Below are 23027 nucleotides of genomic sequence, written 5' to 3' on the forward strand. Positions count from 1 at the left end.
CGTGTCTAAAAATCCTATTTCAGAAGTGTGGTGTGCAGGTGCAATTAGAGGCCTTTTGATTACCAAAAGCAACAGTAAATCCATGAACGTCTGCTAATTCTGAACACAGGGGATCTTAGAGAAGTTTTTGCAAGCATTTGTCTTATGACTGCACAAGTTATATGTAAAAAAAATTCTGTGAAAATCCCAATGTTTGTGAAAAAGTTAATGATCCGTTTTTATATGATCGGATTTTGCATACATCTGACAGCCAAATGGTTTCATGAAATAGGCCAAAATGGGCCTGGATCAATACCTTGGGTTGTCTACTTTAAATATACATAATTTTGGGGGTCAATTTTAAGAATTTGGGCAATTCTGCAATACCAAATGAGTTACCCCATTGAATCATTGTATAGCTGGGTATATATAGCTGCAGATTAAAACCTTAAAATTATTTAAAAAAAATGATATATATATATATATATATATATATATACACACACACACACACACACACACGTGTGATCTCAGCTGAATCAGAGGTGTCAATTAACAAATTTTGAGATTTTTTTCCTACAGTTAGAAACGTACAGGTTTTTGGGGCCGTTGATAATTAGTATTTTAGATACTTTTTGGGGGGTAAATTTACAGTAATTTTATAACTCTGTGAATAAATAGATAGTTTAAGCTGTTATCCACTGATAGCGCTTTTTTAGCCCCCCCAAAAAATTATATATATATATATATATATATACACACACCGGTATATATAAATAAAAAAAAACGAATTATTTCTGTTTAAATGGAGTGATATTAAAAATGCTAAAAAATCTCCGATACTTTGAACAGGTTTTTCTCTAAAAATACCAGCAGTGAGGAGGTTAATGATATAGACTAAGTATATTCTTGAATCCTTGAAAGGGGAATCACTTGAGAAAGTTGTTAAAGGGACATAAAACCCAAACATTTAATGATTCAGATAGAACATGCCATGTTAAATAACTTTCCAAATTACTTCTATTATCACATTTTGTTATCCTTTGTTGAAAAAGCAGGAAGGTGAGTTCAGGAGTGTGCACGTGTCTGCAGCAATATATGGCACTAGATGGCAGCACTCTTTCCTGTCATATAGTGCTCCAGACGTACATGCTACTGATCTAGATTTAATGTAAATGAGAAGATAACTAAAGAGTTGTTTAGGTATTTTCCCTAAAATATAAAACTTTTGTTATAAAAAAATAAAAATGACAAACTCAGTAGGATGATGATCTGCAAATATGGGAAATCAATCAAACAAAAACAAATTGTGACAAAAGCCTCTTCAGATTTATAAAAGGAGAAAAACGATGGGAGCAATAGTAAAACTCAATAACAGTTACGGGTTAAGCAGTGGAAGGACATAAAGAAATTGCAGTCTCAATGATGAATTAAAGGGACATGAAACCCATTTTTTTTTTCTTTCATGATTCAGATAGAGAATACAATTTTCTAATTTACTTCTATTATCTAATTTGTTTCATTCTCTTGGTATTATTTGTTGAAGGAGCAGCAATGCACTACTGGTTTCTAACTGAACCCATGGGTGAGCCAATGACAATCAGTGTATATATGCAGCCACCAATCAAACCTAGGTTCTTTGCTGCTCCTTAGCTTGCCAAGATAAACCTTTCAGCAAAGGATAACCAGAGAAGGAAGCAAATGAAATATTAAAAGTAAATTGGAAAGTTGTTTAAAATTAAATTCTCTATCTGAATCATGAAAGAAAAATTTGGGGTTTCATGTCCCTTTAAGTTGTGTATTCGCAAAAGATTGTGATGATAGCTCTACTACCTTAAGGGATGCTACTAAAGAAAGAATTATGATTTCCTTAAAGACAAACATTTTAAATGACCAAAAACAGCCGTTTTACTTCAAGGACAACAAATCAAAGTAACCATCCTGTGATTTATTTGACTATGTAACACTGCCCTATACAACAAACTAATTCATACAACTGCCTAGGTTTAAACTCAAAAGTTCTTAAAGGGATAGTAAACCCAAATATTTTCTTTCATGATTCAAAAAGAGCATGCAATTTTAAGCAACTTTCTTATTTACTACTGTTATCAATTTTTCTTTGTTCTCTTGGTATCTTTATTTGAAAAAGCAGGAATAAAAGCTTTGGAGCCGGCCCATTTTAGGCTGAGAACCTGGGTTACGCTTGCCGATTGGATGGCTAAATGTAGCCATCAATCAGCAAACCCTATCCAGGGTACTGAACCAAAAATAGGCTGGCGCCAAAGCTTTCATTCCTGCTTTTTCAAATAAAGATACCAAGAGAAAGAAGAAAAATTGATAATAGGAGTAAATTAAACAGTTGCTTAAAATTACATGCTCTATCTGAATCATGAAAGAAAATATTTGAGTTTACTATCCTTTTAAGTGCATAGAATTCTGCCTTATGAATAGATTACAGCATTTCTTAATAAATGTAGTGCATTTAGCATGTGGGGGTGGCAGTTACTAATAGTGTTCTTAAGGGTCAGTTATGGGGCCAGTTTAGGTTAAAACCAGGAAGAAGAAGTGAGCAGCGCAGCTCCAAAAGCCGTCCCCGGGAACCAACAGTGGTAACAAACAAACCCACTCTCAAAAACGTGCTAAAGGTGATCAGCTGGTGTTGAAGAGGTGCTCGCCACTAAAGGAAAAGTCCGTCCAGCAATGCAAATAGAAGAAATAGGTGGCACACCAAGTATCATGAAAGCCAAAGTAGAAATTTATTCCAAGCTTGTAGTTGCTACACACACTAACAACAATGGAGGAAGGGGGCGTGTCCTTACGCGTTTCATGCCGTGCGGCACTTACTCATAGGATCATAGGTTAAAACCAGAGATATAAGCAAAGGCTTACCACCAGACGATACATACATTCCCAAATGGTCGATTCATGGAATATACATTGTTGGGGACTTCAAGAATGCTTGGGATAATCATAAAGCTATCCTTCAAACTAATTCAGCTTACACTTAATTGGAAATATGTGTGTGCGTGTGTACATATATATATATATATATACATATATATATATATACACACACACACATACACAAACATACATACACTGGATTAGGTAGAAATTAATAAATACAATATATTCTTCTATGTTAAGAACATTGGAATGTGAAATATTCATATTTTCATGTTGGGTTAGCACACTTGAGAAGGGTGTTAGGTGTTTTCCCACTTTTTTGCTACACTGACTTCTATGGGGGAACAGGTTATTGCATGCACAAAATCCTAAATTGGGTTTTTTACGTGTGTCAGGTTAGCACGCGAGGAAAAACAGTTTACTTTCAACTTGTAATATGAGCGCAACCCGACGCGCTCAAAAATCTTTCTTATAGTGCAATTAACTCTCTAGCGGAAGCGTTAAATAGTGCTCCACTTGCAATTTGGCCCTTAAACAGTAATATGAGGGTACATGTAAGAGGGGGTAAGTGCCCTTTAGAATTCTAGATGGCATTTCTACCTAATCCAGTAGTCAGAGGTCATATACCCATAAATTTGCTATTAATTATCTGAAAGTCCAGGTATACGCTCTTTCAAGTTAAGGTAACCTATATCATTTGTCAAGTTTCAGGCATTCCATGTCATTCTGATAATTAAATTTGGCTTTGCAGATTGTACAGCATTCTACTGTTGAAATAAATCCCTAAAAGGAAACAATCCCTACTTAAAATACACATCCTTAAAGGGGCAAGAAAGCTAAACTTTTTCTTTCAGGATGCATATAGAGCATGCAATTTTAAACAATTGTCTAATAGGGATGTACGCTCAGGATCTTGCATATCTGGAGCACTATATGACAGAAGTTATGCTAGAATGGCAGCACTCTTTCCTTTCATGTATTGCTTTAGAAACCTACATTAGGTATCGCTTCAATAAAGAATATCATAGGAACGAAGCAAATTTGATAAAAGAAGTAAATTGGAAACTTTTTTTAAAATGTTATGCTCTGTCTAAATCACAAAAGAACATGTTTGTGTTTCATATCCCTTTAAACACCCTCCAACCATATTAATCTTCTAATCTAACCACCTTCCAACAATATTAGCCCCATCCTAAATTAAAGGCCCATAATTATTACAGTTTGAAGGAATATGATTTTTTTCTATCTATAAACTTTTGTAGTTTAACTGCTTGATCTAAAGGACAGTTATGTTAGTACATAATGAAATAATACACTGGTGATGGATATTTCAGTTTTTTTTTTTATTTGCCTAAGTCACGTCAAAAACATTACAAGGTCAATTTGAAGAAAAGTGAGTGAAAATATTTAAACATACTATACAGGTAATTACAGCAATAGCGTGACAGGAAAACTTGTTACACAGGCGAATATTGTGCTTAACCAATATGGCTATCTATAAAGTCTTTATATAGTAACACCATACCCCTGCCATGATAATCAAGATAATTAAGGCTAGATTGGAATATATATATATATCTCAATAGTGAATAATCTGTAAATTTAAAAGACCAGAAAAACTAAAATAAAGAAATTAAGAACTATAGCAATACATAAAAGAAATAGCACTGTATTGCACAAAATTTTATTTTATAAGTAAAAATAACTGCATTTTTTAACATGTCTGTCTTCCTTTTTAAACTTTACATAAATCCACAATAATCTGTAATTAGGCGGGCAACCATAAAGTGATTCAGAAAGCCAACTTGATTGCTGACCCACACAATAACAAGCTCATAAAATAAATATAATGTGAATTGATTCAAGCACAGAAGAAATAAATATAAAATGCTGAAACTGTAAAAAAAAAAAAGCTTTAACGGTTTTATTTTATTTCAAGGTTTTACATTTTTTTTTGGAGTGAAGAAATTCTTTGGAAATTACAAAAAAATATTTATAAATAAAGTGATAAACACGAGAGCTTAAACATCTAAGTTAAAGGGATATAAAAGTAATATAATATAAATGAACAGAAGTGCATTCCCAAGTCAGAAATATTTTTGCAAGATATTGTTTCATTGAAAAGTTATCAAGTTTTATAAAAGTTTTCTAGTGCATATGATTGGCCAAGCATACGCCAATAGGTCATGTGACATCACTGACACAAGGAGCATTTAATACTGTTCAATGTACTTGCCTGCAACTTACAGGCATATGTACAGAAAATCATATGCACATGTCAATATTACCTTTATGTCCCTTTAATCTAGTTATAAAAACTTGTCAGTATTATCCCAGCTAGGATGTATGGAGCAACCACATTACACATAGAAAAAAAAAAGCAACCTCACACATTCTTGGCAGTTTGAATAATCCGTGTATGATTATAAATACCAAATAAATACAATTATTTTCCATAAAATGGCTGTTCTTGTGATTATGGCTATGGTGAAAATCTACAACAATTACATTTTGTTTCAAAACTGTCTATGTAACAACCCACATTTCACCTTTTTGTTCTGTACATTGTTTATATCATCAGAAATATCGGTTCTCCCACGCTAGACACAGGCCAAGACCGAACCAACATTGCAATTACTTACAGCAGATAACTTCACTATACTATATATTAAAAGATTTTTCTACAGTCTTGCAATTAACATACTAGTTTAGTTAATTTTTTTATAGCTACATTAACCCCTTGTGTTCTGCAATTGTTTGTCAATTAAACCCACCCACCCACCCCTTGCCTTATTTGATGAAGCCAAATCGAATTGATTACTGGAAGACACAGGTAGGCACGGTCATTTTGTTTTCTGCTTATTTGTAATAATGTTCTTACTACAAACAAGTAAACAGTTGATATTAGTCTGAAAGTGTTCACTTCCCCTTTAAGTTAGACTTCCCTTTAAACTTTTACATTATTTGTATTATAAATATTCTTATATTTTTTTGTTTGTTTCTGCAACACCTTACAATTTGGTGCATGGCTCACACAACATTATTTTACTGTTTTCTCAACAAAACAAATTTGAATATGTATTTTTCGTATTTTTGTATGTATAAAAACATTAAAGACTTAACACTAGTTTACATTTACAGCCATTCACAATGTTACTCAAACTACACAATAGCTTGCATGTTGTATGAAGATGCTCGATTATTTTACAGTAATAGACTTCGGAGAGTTAATGCATTTAAGATTTTTATTTTCTACATCTGAGCTGAGTTGAAGGTCTGTTTTTGTCTATTTTTCCTTTATTGCACCTCCTCCTAAAATAACATCATCTCGATAAGGATTTTTTTTCAGTGCTCATCAATTTAGACAACTTACACCCTATTAAAGGGATACTGAACCCAAATTTATTCTTTCATGATTCAGATAGAGCATGCCATTTTAAGCAACTTTCTAATTTACTTCTATTATCAATTTTTCTTTGTTCTCTTGCTATCTTTATTTGAAAAAGGCATCTAAACTAAGGAGCCAGACAATTTTTGGTTTAGTACCCTGGACAGCATGTTTTTATTGGTGGGTGAATTTATCCACCAATCAGCAAGAACAACCCAGGTTGTACACCAAAAATGGGCCGGCTTCTAAACTTACATTCTGTCTTTTCAAATTAAGAAAAATTGATAATAGGAGTAAATTAGAAAGTTGCTTAAAATTGCATGCTCTATCTGAATCATGAAAGAAAAAATTTGGGTTCAGTGTCCCTTTAAGATTTAACAGAATAACAAGCTAAAAAGCCTCCACTGAAATCAAAACCATCTTGTTCTTTTCAATATTTTTTTAAATTATCAAAACAAATACAAAAAAGGCCCCCACCAAATTAAGAAACAAAAACAAATACACATAAATAATTAAGATAACATTTTACTCTTTTTTTTAAAAAATATTTTTTCATTTAAATTTGTATTTTAATCTTTTTATATAAAAAATGTCTGTCTTTCTTTGTATTATGCTCCTAAGTATCAGAATCAAAGCTTTTTCCCGTTTTGTTTCCTCAGCATCTATCAATGGGCCAAGATTAAAAAAATCTTCTCTAGTAAACACATTTCTATACATTCTTAAAGGGGCGTGATAATGTATCAATAAAATGCTCAAGGTCATAGTGACATTTTCTTATTGCATGATTGTCCTACAAAAGGGTTACACAGATAATTATGCTTATGCACAATACAATGTATGCAGCAAAATTGGTCCTGAGCAAGACATGGCTGCTGATTTTTATGGCAATGCGACTCTAGAGCGTGACTTTGCATTTACCCATTTTGCTGAGGTTAAATATATATTACGGCACTTGTGCAATAATAACATCCTCTTGAACATGAGTATTTTATTCATTTATTAAAGGGATATGAAAACCCTATACGGCAGCAGTTTAGCAAGAATGTTATCCAGTTGCAAGACCACTAGATGGCAGCACTCTTTGCTGCCATGTACTGCACAGATGCCTACCTAGGTATCTCTTCAACACAAAATGTCATGGGAACTATGCAAATGCATGCTCTGTCTGGATCACAAAATACATTTTTTGGGTTTCATATCCCTTTAACAGGTTTTGATTATGGTCTGAAAGAGAAAGCTTAAATGTATCCATGTCTTCCAACAGCAAAACACGTAAAGCCACATTATGCACTGTGCATGTTATACCTATGATACGGTTATTTCCTAGCCCTATTTACAATATAATAATGAAATATATAGAGCACAAATGTAAACATTTCTGAAAGAATTGTAGGACAAGACAGCCTTAATAGCTGTGACGTGTAGCAAAGCAGTGGCACAGCAAAGGAGTCAATTTAGGCTATTTTTGTGCCTGAAAGGCTATTAATTCAGAAGCACTTTTTCTGTTGAAACATAAAACAGATTTAAAAAGGTAAGTCTAAAATTAAAGTGTATGTGTATATATGTATATATGTATATATATATATATATATATATATATATATATATATATATATATATATATATATATATATATATATATATATATATAGTTCCAAAAAGGCATGCACTCTCTGGATTTGTGCAAAATAGGTGCTTTATTGGCACACAAGAGAAACAGTGCCTTTTTGGAACTGTATACTTTATTTGTCTGCACCCTGGTAGTTGTTTTGGAAGGTGGGAGTGCGCTCTTTTGTGAATATATATATATAAATAAATAATTAAAAAAAAAATCTACCCAATTATTGGCACTATCTTTTGAGCAATTGCTACACCAGGCATACAATAAATGGTCTAATGTGTTCTCTCTCTTCAAATCCACTGAATGTACAACTGAAATACTGAAAAAGTTAAAATACCAAATAAGTGGACTCAGAATGTTCAGATGCTTGCAAAAGTGTGTTTACCAGTGTCCAGGTTTATTTAATAGGTAGTTTTGTAAAATGTGTATGTAATGGAAGACTATAACTAGGATATTATCAAGTAGGAATACATTTAATCACACCTTTATGATTTTTTTTTTTTATAAACTATAGATTAGTACTGGATTTATTAAAAGGGCAAATGCTCCTATCGGTTGCAATTATTATTTAAACTGCTGCTTCATTAAACCCTCTCTTCAACCTCAGGAGGTGGTAAATTTAATTAATATCACCTCAACCTTATCTTACTGGTGTAACTTACAAAGCCTGCTCTCGCGCAACTTATTGGGTATCAGTGTTGCACGAACATCCATCATGCAGTGATAAATAGTGGAAAAGAATGCAGTCCGCAATCTGCATGTGTAATACTGAGCACTATCCATGGTGCTGAACCTAAAATAGGCTGGCTGCTAAAACTTACATTCCTGCTTTTAAAATAAAGATAGCAAGAGAACAGAGAAAAATTGATCATATCTAATCATGAAAGAAAAAAATTGGGTTCAGTGTCCCTTTTAAAAAAAAAAAACAAAAAAAAAAAAACATGAATCTATTTATCACAGTTGTATGGCTTTAAGCAGGTTTTGATTTTTGTTATTTAAAACAGTTTCAATCATTTCCTTACTTTTTAAAGAGACATTAACTTTAAGAAAGTGAATCTGAGTCATTTCTAGGGCACCTGATTTTCTTGTGTGTAAATGTATTCAGAGAATTACAATCCATTTGACAGTGCAAATACCAAATAGCAGTGGGGGAACAATTCAGAATCTCATATGTCACGCTTGATTCCATATTATCTCAAGGTGTTACAAGTTTAAATGGACAGTAAAGTAAAAATGTAATGTTCACGAATCAGAAAGAACATGCAATTTTAAACAAATTTCCAGTTTACTTCTATTGTCTAATATGCCTCGTTCTCTTGGAATCCTTTGTAAGAAGAATATCTTAGGTGGCTCAGGAGCAGCATTGCACTAGTGGGAGATAGCTAGTGATTGGTTGTGGCATATATATGCCACTTGTCATTGGCTCAGCCAATGTATTCAGCTAACTCCCAGATGGCATTGTTTCTCCTTTAACAAAAGGATACCAAGAGAATTAAGCAATGTTGATAATAAAAGTAAATTAGAAATTTGTTGCAAATTATATATCTGAATCATGAAAAAAATTGGGTTTCATGTCCCTTTAAAGTGAGCACAATTTAATAAAAAAAATACTAATATCAAATAGAGATAAAAAGGAGTATAAACAATCACAGACTTAAACTCAGCAAACCATATACCCTCCATTACATTTATTTTACAGGTACTCTCTCTCTAAGAGACCACCAGCTAATTGATAGAACAGAACACTAATGTAGACTATGTTTAGGTAAGTAGGGTACATATTACTTTAACTTACACAAAAGTGTTATTTTTTGTGTGTTTTTAATAAGAATATTCTTATTTTGTCTGGGCAAATTCACCCTATCATGAAAGCAGCATATTTTATATTACAAAGTGGTTTAAAATAAAGATTGTAAATTAGTGCTGATTTTTTCCCTGGCTTTCGGTTGGTGTCAGACAATTTAAGGCTAAAGCATTTTGAATATCAACAAAAATCACTTTATGTTGGGACAATATCCATTAAAAGAACATTTTCCAGCATTTAAAGAACAGGTGAACACAAATGAAGTTGAAAAATCAATGAAAGTCCTCTGTGGTTTCCACTTCTAAAATTACTCCTTTGTTCTGCTACATTCAAGAGCATTTTTTCATGGCAATCTGATATTTGGTGTGATGGCTTAATTGATCCCAAGACGGAGAAAAAAATAAAGGATTTCCCAATTCAATTCTCACATACAGAGCCTCAAAATAATTTTAACAACAGTTCATAAGTGGCATTAATAATACCCCAGGATAAAATTGAGCGGTGATAATTTAAATGGGCACCGCGAAAAAGATGAGTCAGCTTGCCATCCCTTTCTGTCCATATCGTCATAAGGACCTTTCCAAATGATGTAAATTCCCCTCCGATCTGTGACTGCATTCGAGCTTTTACCACATTAACGGGGAAAAACAAAAATCCCAGCATAGCTCCCAGCAGCCCGCCACAAATAAAATCATTGATTAGGTTAGTACTGTAGGTGTTTGCTTCTGGCAGGCACTGCTTGATTGGGTTACGGAGGCCAAAAAAAAGGGCATTGCTGGGCCCATTTCTGAGCAAAATGGGAATTACGCCACGGTAATATTCACTAATACCGTAGGGACGGAGCACTTTGAAAGCTTGAAATGTGTTTGTAAATTTATCATGGTGCTTGTAGTCCTGTAATAAAGTCTGGACTCTTTCAAAGGGAGTGAGTAGGGCTTCTGTTGTCCCGGCAAGTATGGCTGCTACACTGCGTGTAACAATCTCTGGGGAATTAGTGTGTCTAAGGAGGAGGCTTGAGAAATCCTCATATAGGCCAAACATAAGTGCAAGTGTTGTGGTTTTCTGCATAAGGGGAGGAAGTATTCCACGGTACAGGGTCCGTATGCCATCCTTTTGCAGTTGTCTAATCGCATCTCTGGTTCTTACTCCATAAAGCTGTTGTCGAAAGAGCACTTTCTGGATGGGATAAGTAATTGCTATGTTTGTGAATGCTGCACAATAGCCACATAAGTAATGTTTTCCAGAGCTGACAGTCACTCTGCATTGCTTGAGATCTGCCTTTGGATTTGTGATCACTAGGTCACTTTTTCTTTTTTCATGGGCTTCAGTATCCATGGTTTGTTGCTTATTTTCACATAGGAATTTAACAGCTAACCTGAAAAATAGAAACACATGAAGATTCAAACCAAGATATTGTTTTTTTTGTATTGCACAACATGAAATGATAGTTTAACTAAGGTTTCTACAGAATACTGCAAGCAGAAGAAAAAAAAAGAAAAAAAAAAGGAAAAGAAACCTCAATCTGCAATACAATTACTTATAATAGTAAACATTCTAGCACAAGGCCGGCTAGATTCAGGGAGCTAGAGAATCACATAGAATCTTACTCTGACTCCTACTTTTTTAAAGCTTATTCTACATAGCACCACAGAATACAAATAAATGATGAAAATAATAATACGTATATTGATATAGGGGAAAAAAACATTACTTTCCCCTTAAACAAGTTTAACTCCCTCCTAAAACATGGCACAAACTAATTTTAGAAGGTAATTTGTGCATGGGTGTGATTGTTGGGGTAAATACAGCTACTTCACCACATTTCAACTGCTATTCCATCTGTAATAGAATTTAAAAGCAGGTAAAAATGATTGACACGATTATACACTGCTAGAAGGGACCATAGAGACAGAGTTTAAAGGGACACTTAACCCAAAATTTTTCTTTCATGTTTTAGGTACAGAATACAATTTTAAACAACATTCCAATGTACTTCTATTATCGTATTTGCTTCATTCTTTAGATATCCTTTGTTGAAGAAATAGCAATGCACATGGGTGAGCCAATCACACAAGGCATCTAAGGGCAGCCACCAATCAGAAGCTACTGAGCCTATCTAGATATGCTTTTCAGCAAAGGATATCAAGAGAATGAAGCAAATTAGAAAATAGACGTAAATTAGAAAGCTGTTTAAAATTGCATACTCTTCCTAAATCATGAAAGAAAAAAAATGGGTTTCATTACCCTTTAACACTTATGGTTCAGGCAGAAAATGTAACAGCTTTCCAATTTACTTCTACTATCAAATTTGCTTTATTCTACATTCTCCCAACTACATTTCCTCTCTCATCTCCAAATATTCCCAATCCCATCCTCTTCGATAAACCTCCGACCTACGTCTCTTTACTCCTGTTATCTATACGTCCCACTCCCACCTCCAAGACTTCTCACGTGCTGCTCCTGTCCTCTGGAACTCTCTACCCAGCTCCATAAGACTCCAACCTTGTATAGCTTCAGACGCTCCTTGAAAACTCACCTATTCAGAGACTTCCCATCTATCCTCCATCGCTCATCCTAACCAAACTAATACATGAACTGCCTGACTCACTGCTGCAACTACAACCAATGTGACAAGCTACCCCAACCTTATATCTCTGCACCCTAAACCTGTAGGGCCCTCTTCCTCCTGTACTAGATTTGTTTAGTTTTGTTATGTTTTGTATTTTATCACAAATCCTTGTCATTGTATACCCCTATCAATGTACCCAGCGCTACAGAATTTTGTGGCGCTATACAAATAAATGATGATAACAACAACAATATTCTCTTGGTAGCCTATGTTGAAGAGTAAACCTAAGAAGCCTCAGAAGCAGAAATTGACTACTGGGAGCAAGCTTATGACTGGTGGGTGCGCATATTTGCCTCTTGTCATTGGCTCATATATGTTCTGGTAGCACATTGCTGCTACTGAGCCAACATAAGTTTACCCTGACAAATGATACCAAGAGAACTTGTCTTTTCCACATGGTTTCTAACCTGCTCTCACCCGTCAGCTCATTATTTCACCTGTGCTCTAGTTCAGATATTATGAAAATCTGGTCTTTTAGGGGTCCTGGAATTGAGAAACATTGCTCTACACTATACATTATTAATGTCTATAAATTGACATAAAACTGGATTTTAAAGGGACAAGAAACCAAATTTTTTTTCATGATTCGGATAGAACATACATTTTTAAACAACTTTCCAATTTACTTCTATTATCAATTTTGCTTAATTATTTTGGTATCCTTTACTGAAGGAACAGTAATGCACTACTGGCAGCTATCTAAACACATCAGTAGGCCAATGACAAACAGTATACATGTGCAGCCGCCAATCAGCAGTTAGTTCCCAGCTCTGAGCATATCTAGGTATGCTTTTCAACAAAAGGACACCAAGAGAACAAAGCAAAATAGATAATAGAGGTAAATTGGAAAGGTGTTTAAAGTTGTATGCTGTATTTGAATCATGGAAGAAAAATTTGGGTTTTATGTAATTTTAACACTAAATATATTTCATACAACTTCCTTTAAAAGGACAGTCAACACCAGAATTTTTGTTGTTTAAAAAGATAGATAATCCCTTTATTACCCATTACCCAGTTACACAACCAACACTGTTATAGAAATACACTTTTTTACCTCTGTGATTACATTGTATCTAAGCCTCTGCAAACTGCCCCCTTGTTTCAGTTCTTTTGACAGACTTGCATTTCAGCCAATCAATGCTCACTCCAGGGTAACTTCACATGCATGAGCTCTATGTTATCTATATGAAACACATGAACTAATGCCCTCAAATGGTCAAAATGCATTCAGATTAGAGGCAGTCTTCAAGGTCTAAGAAATTAGCATATGAACCTCTTAGAATTAGCTTTCAACTAAGAATACCAAGAGAACAAAGCAAATTGGTGATAAAAGTAAATTGGAAAAATGTTTAAAATTACATTCCCTATTTAAATGATGAAAGTTTTTTTGGACTTGACTGTCCCTTTAACTATGGGTTCTGCCATTTTCGAATCTAGATTGCATTGCAGTTACCTGAAGGAGAGTTTCTGCACATGTGCAAACAGGTCAGCACTGGAATGTAGTGAAAGGTAGATTTCAACATGATGGCACCCATGACTAAAGGGAGGCAGGGAATAACCCCAACATCATGCTTATAATTTATTTTAAGTGTTTAATGTCCCTTTAAATGCACAGCTGAACCCATCGGTAAGCTGCTCCTGAGCCAAGAGAATGAAGCAAATTAAACAGAAGTAAAACGGGCACGCAATAAATAACCAGCCATTACAAGAGGTTGGTTATTGCTACCGCAGGCTCCCAGTAGCAATTAGCTCTAAAAAAAATTAACCAGCGATCAGACCTCTGGTTAATATTTAAAATGTGCCCCAACTGGCCCCCACCCCAAAAAAAAAAAAAAAAAAAAAAAGTGTGTAGTTAATAAAACAGACTGCGTGTGCACTATAAATATACATATAATCGTGTACATATATATTTATAATTTGCTGCCATCGCTGTGCGACTTACCCCTTTTGCTGCGCTAGTTCTCCTGCCGTGTCTCCCATTGGAGCCTTTGGAAGCGTGCTCTTCTGAGCACAAAGCTTCCGTGCAATGAGAACTTGAGGTTGCGTTTACATTGCACCTCACTTGTAATACCAGCGCTCATTTGCGTGCACAGGTATTACTAAGTTGACCACAAATATCACTTTTGTGTAAAATTGTATGCTCATTAACGATCTCTAACTCCGCTTCACCTTTAGCTGCACTGCTAGATCTGCACAATGGTTGCAATAGTTATTGAAGAGACAATTGACAAGGTTTTGCAAATCAATAACAGTTCAGAAATACAACTCCTGAAAAATCCATTGAAATCCATGGTACTGGTCCCCTTTACGGAGGCCATTTAAAGGCAGATGTAAATGAGCTTTTGCTATGAGCTAACCAGCTACTGGGTAGAATGCAGTGTTAATTTCGTCGACTAAAACTAGACTAAAATGACTATAAAACTAATGAAATTCTGGTGACTAAAATACGACTAAAACTAAAATGGCATTTTAGTCAAAAGACTATGACTAAAACTAAATCAAAATTGGCTGACAAAAACATTTTATGCAAGGTGTTATAATCAATCCATATCCAATTACTGTTTTTTTGTAAATTTTACAAAACTTAATTTTATTAAATTTTAAGATAAAGACATGTTATATACCACAACAGTTAAATCTGTATTGCATGTTCAAACCTTAATACCATAAATAGAAACAGGTTAATAAACCTTTACTCCAGGAGTATAACATAATTTATGCTTACCTGATAAATTCCTTTCTCCTGTAGTGTAGTCAGTCCACGGGTCATCATTACTTATGGGATATTAACTCCTCCCCAACAGGAAGTGCAAGAGGATCACCCAAGCAGAGCTGCTATATAGCTCCTCCCCTCTACGTCACACCCAGTCATTCGACCAGGAACCAAACGAGAAAGGAGAAACTATAGGGTGCATGGTGACTGGAGTATAATTAAAAAATTTAGACCTGCCTTAAAAAACAGGGCGGGCCGTGGACTGACTACACTACAGGAGAAAGGAATTTATCAGGTAAGCATAAATTATGTTTTCTCCTGTTAAGTGTAGTCAGTCCACGGGTCATCATTACTTATGGGATACCAATACCAAAGCTAAGTACACGGATGACGGGAGGGACAGGCAGGATCTCTATACGGAAGGAACCACTGCCTGAAGAACCTTTCTCCCAAAAACAGCCTCTGAAGAAGCAAAAGTGTCAAATTTGTAAAATTTGGAAAAAGTATGAAGAGAAGACCAAGTTGCAGCCTTGCAAATCTGTTCAACAGAGGCCTCGTTCTTAAAGGCCCAAGTGGAAGCCACAGCTCTAGTAGAATGAGCTGTAATCCTTTCAGGAGGTTGCTGTCCAGCAGTCTCATAGGCTAAACGTATTATGCTACGAAGCCAAAAGGATAGAGAGGTAGCAGATGCTTTTTGACCTCTCCTCTGTCCAGAATAAACGACAAACAGGGAAGAAGTTTGTCGAAAATCTTTAGTTGCCTGTAAATAAAATTTCAGGGCACGGACTACATCTAGATTGTGCAGAAGTCGTTCCTTCTTTGAAGAAGGGTTAGGACACAATGATGGAACAACAATCTCTTGATTGATATTCTTGTTAGTGACTACCTTAGGTAAGAACCCAGGTTTAGTACGCAGAACTACCTTATCTGAATGAAAAATCAGATACGGAGAATCACAATGTAAGGCTGATAATTCAGAGACTCTACGAGCCGAGGAAATAGCCATTAAAAACAGAACTTTCCAAGATAACAGCTTGATATCAATGGAGTGAAGGGGTTCAAACGGAACACCCTGTAAAACGTTAAGAACTAAGTTTAAGCTCCACGGCGGAGCAACAGATTTAAACACAGGCTTTGGCCAGGATTAACAGACGCTTGTGTAAAAGGATGGACAGAGCTGAGATCTGTCCCTTTAACGAACTAGCAGATAAACCCTTTTCTAAACCTTCTTGTAGAAAAGACAATATCCTAGGAATCCTAACCTTACTCCATGAGTAGCCCTTGGATTCGCACCAGTGTAAGTATTTACGCCATATCTTATGGTAAATTTTCCTGGTAACAGGTTTCCTAGCCTGTATTAAGGTATCAATTACTGGCTCTGAAAATCCACGCTTTGATAAAATTAAGCGTTCAATTTCCATGCAGTCAGCTTCAGAGAAATTAGGTTTTGATGTTTGAAAGGACCCTGAATTAGAAGGTCCTGTCTCAGAGGCAGAGACCAAGGTGGACAGGATGACATGTCCACTAGATCTGCATACCAGGTCCTGCGTGGCCATGCAGGCGCTATTAGAATCACTGATGCTTTCTCCTGTTTGATCCTTGCAATCAAACGAGGAAGCATCGGGAAGGGTGGAAACACATAAGCCATCCTGAAGGTCCAAGGTGCTGTCAAGGCATCTATCAGGACCGCTCCCGGGTCCCTGGACCTGGACCCGTAACGAGGAAGCTTGGCGTTCCGGCGAGACGCCATGAGATCCATATCTGGTTTGCCCCAACGTCGAAGTATTTGGGCAAAGACCTCCGGATGAAGTTCCCACTCCCCCGGATGAAAAGTCTGGCGACTTAGGAAATCCGCCTCCCAGTTGTCCACTCCTGGGATGTGGATCGCTGACAGGTGGCAAGAGTGAGACTCTGCCCAGCGAATTATCTTTGATACTTCCATCATCGCTAGGGAACTTCTTGTCCCTCCCTGATGGTTGATGTAAGCCACAGTCGTGATGTTGTCCGACTGAAACCTGATAAACCTCAGAGTTGCTAACTGAGGCCAAGCCAGTAGGGCATTGAGAACTGCTCTCAATTCCAGAATGTTTATTGGAAGGAGACTCTCCTCTTGAGTCCATGATCCCTGAGCCTTCAGGGAATACCAGACAGCGCCCCAACCTAGAAGGCTGGCGTCTGTAGTTACAATTGTCCAGTCTGGCCTGCTGAAGGGCATCCCCCTGGACAGATGCGGCCGAGAAAGCCACCATAAAAGAGAATCTCTGGTCTCCTGATCCAGATTCAGCGTAGGGGACAAATCTGAGTAATCCCCATTCCACTGACTTAGCATGCACAATTGCAGCGGTCTGAGGTGCAGGCGTGCAAAAGGAACTATGTCCATTGCCGCTACCATTAAGCCGATTACCTCCATGCATTGAGCCACTGACGGGTGTTGAATGGAATGAAGGGCACGGCAAGCATTTAGAAGCTTTGTTAACCTGTCCTCTGTCAGGTAAATTTTCATTTCTACAAAATCTATAAGAGTCCCCAAGAAGGGAACTCTTGTGAGTGGTAAGAGAGAACTCTTCTCCTCGTTTACTTTCCACCCATGTGATCTCAGAAATGCCAGTACTAACTCTGTATGAGACTTGGCAGTTTGAAAGCTTGACGCTTGTATCAGAATGTCGTCTAGGTACGGAGCTACCGAAATTCCTCGCGGTCTTAGTACCGCCAGAAGAGAGCCCAGAACCTTTGTAAAGATTCTTGGAGCCGTAGCCAACCCGAAGGGAAGAGCTACAAACTGGTAATGTTTGTCTAGGAAGGCAAACCTTAGATACCGGTAATGTTCTCTGTGAATCGGTATGTGAAGGTAAGCATCCTTTAAATCCACTGTGGTCATGTACTGACCTCTTTGGATCATGGGTAAGATTGTCCGAATAGTTTCCATCTTGAATGATGGAACTCTTAGGAATTTGTTTAGGATCTTTAAATCCAATATTGGTCTGAAGGTTCCCTCTTTTTTGGGAACCACAAACAGGTTTGAGTAAAACCCTTGTCCGTGTTCCGACCGCGGAACTGGATGGATCACTCCCATTAGTAAAAGGTCTTGTACACAGCGTAGAAACGCCTCTTTCTTTATCTGGTTTGTTGACAACCTTGAAAGGTGAAATCTCCCTTGTGGAGGAGAAGCTTTGAAGTCCAGAAGATATCCCTGAGATATGATCTCCAACGCCCAGGGATCCTGGACATCTCTTGCCCAAGCCTGGGCGAAGAGAGAGAGTCTGCCCCCCACTAGATCCGTTACCGGATCGGGGGCCCTCACTTCATGCTGTCTTAGGGGCAGCAGCAGGCTTTCTGGCCTGCTTGCCCTTGTTCCAGGCCTGGTTAGGTTTCCAGCCTTGTCTGTAGCGAGCAACAGCTCCTTCCTGTTTTGGAGCAGAGGAAGTTGAAGCTGCTCCTGCCTTGAAATTACGAAAGGCACGAAAATTAGACTGTCTAGCCCTGGGTTTGGCTCTGTCTTGAGGCAGGGCATGGCCTTTACCTCCCGTAATATCAGCGATAATTTCTTTCAAACCGGGCCCGAATAAAGTCTGCCCCTTGAAAGGTATGTTAAGTAATTTAGATTTAGAAGTTACATCAGCTGACCAGGATTTTAGCCACAGCGCTCTGCGTGCCTGAATGGCGAATCCGGAATTCTTAGCCGTAAGTTTAGTTAAATGTACTACGGCATCAGAAATAAATGAATTAGCTAGCTTAAGGGTTTTAAGCTTAAGTGAAATCTCATCTAATGTCGCTGAGTCAAGGGTGTCTTCCAGAGACTCAAACCAAAATGCTGCCGCAGCCGTGACAGGCGCAATGCATGCAAGGGGTTATAATATAAAACCTTGTTGAACAAACATTTTCTTAAGGTAACCCTCTAACTTTTTATCCATTGGATCTGAAAAAGCACAGCTATCCTCCACCGGGATAGTGGTACGCTTAGCTAAAGTAGAAAACTGCTCCCTCCACCTTAGGGACCGTTTGCCATAAGTCCCGTGTGGTGGCGTCTATTGGAAACATTTTTCTGAATATAGGAGGGGGTGAGAAAGGCACACCGGGTCTGTCCCACTCCTTAGTAATAATTTCAGTACGTCTCTTAGGTATAGGAAAAACGTCAGTACCGCAAAATATTTATCCAACCTACACATTTTCTCTGGGATTGCAACTGTGTTACAATCATTCAGAGCCGCTAACACCTCCCCTAGCAACACACGGAGGTTTTCCAGCTTAAACTTAAAATTTGAAATGTCTGAATCCAATATATTTGGATCAGATCCGTCACCCGCAGAATGAAGCTCTCCGTCCTCATGCTCTGCATATTGTGACGCAGTATCAGACATGGCCCTAGCATTATCAGTATACTCTGTTCTCATCCCAGAGTGATCTCGTTTACCTCTAAGTTCTGGCAATTTAGACAAAACTTCAGTCATAACATTAGCCATGTCTTGTAAAGTGATTTGTAATGGCCGCCCTGATGTACTTGGCGTTACAATATAACGCACCTCCTGAGCGGGAGATGCAGGTACTGACACGTGAGGCAAGTTAGTCGGCATAACTTCCCTCTCGTTGTCTGGTGAATGTTGCTTAACATGTACAGATTGACTTTTATTTAAAGTAGCATCAATGCAATTAGTACATAAATTTCTATTGGGCTCCACCTCGGCTTTTGAACATATTGCACAAAGAGTTTCCTCTGTGTCAGACATGTTTAAACAAACTAGCAATTAGACTAGCAAGCTTGGAAATACTTTTCAACTAAATTTACAAGCAATATGTAAAAACGTTACTGTGCACACAAAAACTGTCACAGTTGAATAACAATGAACCGGATTAGTTATATAAACCAAATTTAGCAAAGGATTGCACACATTAGCAATGGATGATTAACCCTTAATATCAGAAAAAAACGTATAACAATTGACAATATAAGCGTTTTTATCACAGTCAAGCACAGTCTCACAGGTCTGCTGTGAGTGATTACCTCCCTCAAAACTAGTTTTGAAGACCCCTGAGCTCTGTGGAGACGTCCTGGATCATGCAGGGAGAAAAAGACAGACTGTGACTGAATTTCTGATGCGTAGTAAAAGCGCCAAAATAGGCCCCTCCCACTCACACTACAACAGTGAGGGAAGCTCAGTAAACTGTTTTAATTTAAAACAACGACAGCCATGTGGAAAATAAAGCCCAAAACAATTTTCACCAAGTACCTCAGATAATTAAACGATTTAACATGCCAGTAAACGTTTAAAATCTAATATATGAAATGTCATTAAAAAGCCTGCTGCTAGTCGCTCCCACTGCAAGTTAGGCTAAAAGTTATATGCATACAGTATTTTCCCAGTGAAGTGCCATTCCCCAGAAATACTTAAGTGTTAACATATATATATGTCAGCCTGATACCAGTTGCTACTACTGCATTTAAGGCTGTACTTACATTATATCGGTATTAGCAGTATTTTCAAAGTCAATTCCATTCCTTAGAAAATAATATACTGCAACATACCTCTTTGCAGGTGAACCTGCCCGCTGTCCCCTGATCTGAAGTTACCTTACTCCTCAGAATGGTCGAGAACAGCAAACGGATCTTAGTTACGTCCGCTAAGATCATATACAAAAAACTCAGGTAGATTCTTCTTCAAATTCTGCCTGAGAAGGAAACAACACACTCCGGTGTCGTTTAAAATAACAAACTTTTGATTGAAGATATAAAAAACTAAGTTTAATCACCACAGTCCTCTCACACATCCTATCTATTAGTTGGGTGCAAGAGAATGACTGGGTGTGACGTAGAGGGGAGGAGCTATATAGCAGCTCTGCTTGGGTGATCCTCTTGCACTTCCTGTTGGGGAGGAGTTAATATCCCATAAGTAATGATGACCCGTGGACTGACTACACTTAACAGGAGAAATAATGAGTTTGGAAGTTCTAGAGCAGTGCTAATATCGTTGCCAAATTGTTTTCGTATCTGTGAACAATGAATTGATTCTTCCTATAGAAATAAGAATAACCCACCAGTATGGGTTTAAGTTATGCTGTGCCTGTGCTAGCTGCTGAAACTTTTTGTTGCGTTGAGTTACTTAATACTTGTTTTAATTATTAACAGAGAACTGTTAAAGCTTTTATTATGGGTAATTTGTTCAATACAGTTTACAGTTTTGTTTTTATATATTTTAAACTTACACTTCTGTTTGTTTATGAAACTTTGTTTTATTTAATTTTATGTTTAATAAAGATGTTACATATAACAACGGCTAAATCTGTGTCTGTATTGCATGTTTAAACCTTAATACCATAAATATTAACAGGTGTTATGTTTACTCCTGGAGTATATAATCAGTTTGCAAATTATAGAGAAATGCTTAAATAATGCATTACACTTTAACTAAACCCTTTAGATTTTAGTTGACTAAAATCTACTGGAGATTCAGTCGACTAAAACTAGACTAAAACTAAAACAATTCAGATGACTAAAATACGACTAAACTAAAATGGCATTTTAGTCAAAAGACTAAAACTAAGACTAAATCGAGATTTGCTGCCAAAATTAACACTGGTAGAATGTTGCAGGGATGTACTCCAGCATCTGTGTAGGGAGTGGAACTATATGCAGAGGTATTTTACAGCAAAGCAGACAAAATAGACATTGAAATGTTGTTTTATTCTAGCAAAGCATTTGATGGGGAGATATTAACCCCTTTCATGCCATGGCAAGTGCTTAGATCAGAACAAAGTTCTGATGTAAATGCTTGCTTGAAAATTGAAATTAGGGGATTGTTGATCCGATCACATGATTTCAAGGCTGGGATCGGATCATAGGGGACGGCCTCAACTGCTAGGCACACCCCCCCAGTCTGATTTTTTTTTATTAACTAAAAGGAGGAGGCTGCAGTACGCCAAATAAGGTAGGATGTTCAATGCCATCCTAATGGCGTTAAAGCCCAGAGCGGTTAGGATGGCATAGAACGTCCTAATGGCACGAAGAAGTTAAACATTGAGTTCAACATCCCTTTTTAAATACTACTCAATACACATAAAACAACCTTTGAAGAACACATACTCTGCTCTTTTTAATTTGTGCTGGTTTGCTTTTGGTAGATGGGATGATGCAGCTTGCTTGACCAATCCATTTTACTTTTCTAAACTTAAAGGAACATGAAATCCAAATTTTTTCTTTCATGATACAGATAGAGCACATATTTTTAAACAACTTTCCAATTTACTTCTGTTATCAATTTAGCTTCCTTCTCTTGGTATCCTTTGTTGAAGGAGGCAATGCACTACTGGGAGCTAGCTGAACACAATAAGTGTGGAGTGTGTACAGCGCCTATGGCCGAGGAAATGGATGTAGCTGTCTGTTAAGACAGTAAAAGTGTGTTTATATTGCACAAAAGTGTCTGATAATGTACATAAAATTCACATAAATTGCATACATTTTTTTTAATAACATGAAATAAAATTAAAAACTATTCATGGATCCATGATGATATCATTAAAAATCAAAGCATAGGTATCTTATTGCACAATGGTCTTGATAGGGTCTACTTCAAGGAGACCTCTAGTTTGGGTAAATACAGTTGTGTCACTTAGTAATGATGTGCAGTTAAAAATCGATAAATTGCAGAGGTGAGCATAAATTGATGAACAATGAGATAATGATGAAATTAAGTGATTAAAATGTGAAAATGAAAAAATGGATTGAAAATGATATATATATATATATATATATATATATATATATATATATATATATATATATATATATATATATATATATATATATATATATATATATATATATATATAAAAAGATACAAATAAAGTTCAAGGATGTGAGTTCATTCCTAAGAGAGCCCAAACTTTAGCTAACTACCTTTCCCCTTCCGATATAAAACCTACAAAAAACAAATGCTGGCTTAAACAAAAGCAGGGATGTTTTAAATGCAGACGTCCCATCTGCAAAACATGCAA

At 36.6% G+C, this 23027-nt stretch overlaps 1 protein-coding gene across 2 annotated transcripts in view; it reads right to left on the reverse strand.

Annotated features, from left to right (window-relative positions):
* Positions 1 to 9870: 9870 nt before the first annotated feature.
* Positions 9871 to 23027, reverse strand: part of SLC25A51 (solute carrier family 25 member 51) — a 31352-nt gene continuing 18195 nt past the window's right edge. For both annotated transcript variants that reach the window (XM_053702709.1, XM_053702710.1), the window contains exon 2: positions 9871 to 11074. In XM_053702709.1, coding sequence (XP_053558684.1) covers positions 10138 to 11034 — 897 coding nt within the window. In that variant the 5' untranslated portion in view covers positions 11035 to 11074 and the 3' untranslated portion in view covers positions 9871 to 10137. The remainder of the gene's footprint in view (positions 11075 to 23027) is intronic.

Source organism: Bombina bombina, chromosome 2 (genome assembly GCF_027579735.1).
Source record: "Bombina bombina isolate aBomBom1 chromosome 2, aBomBom1.pri, whole genome shotgun sequence".
Lineage (NCBI taxonomy): Eukaryota > Metazoa > Chordata > Amphibia > Anura > Bombinatoridae > Bombina > Bombina bombina.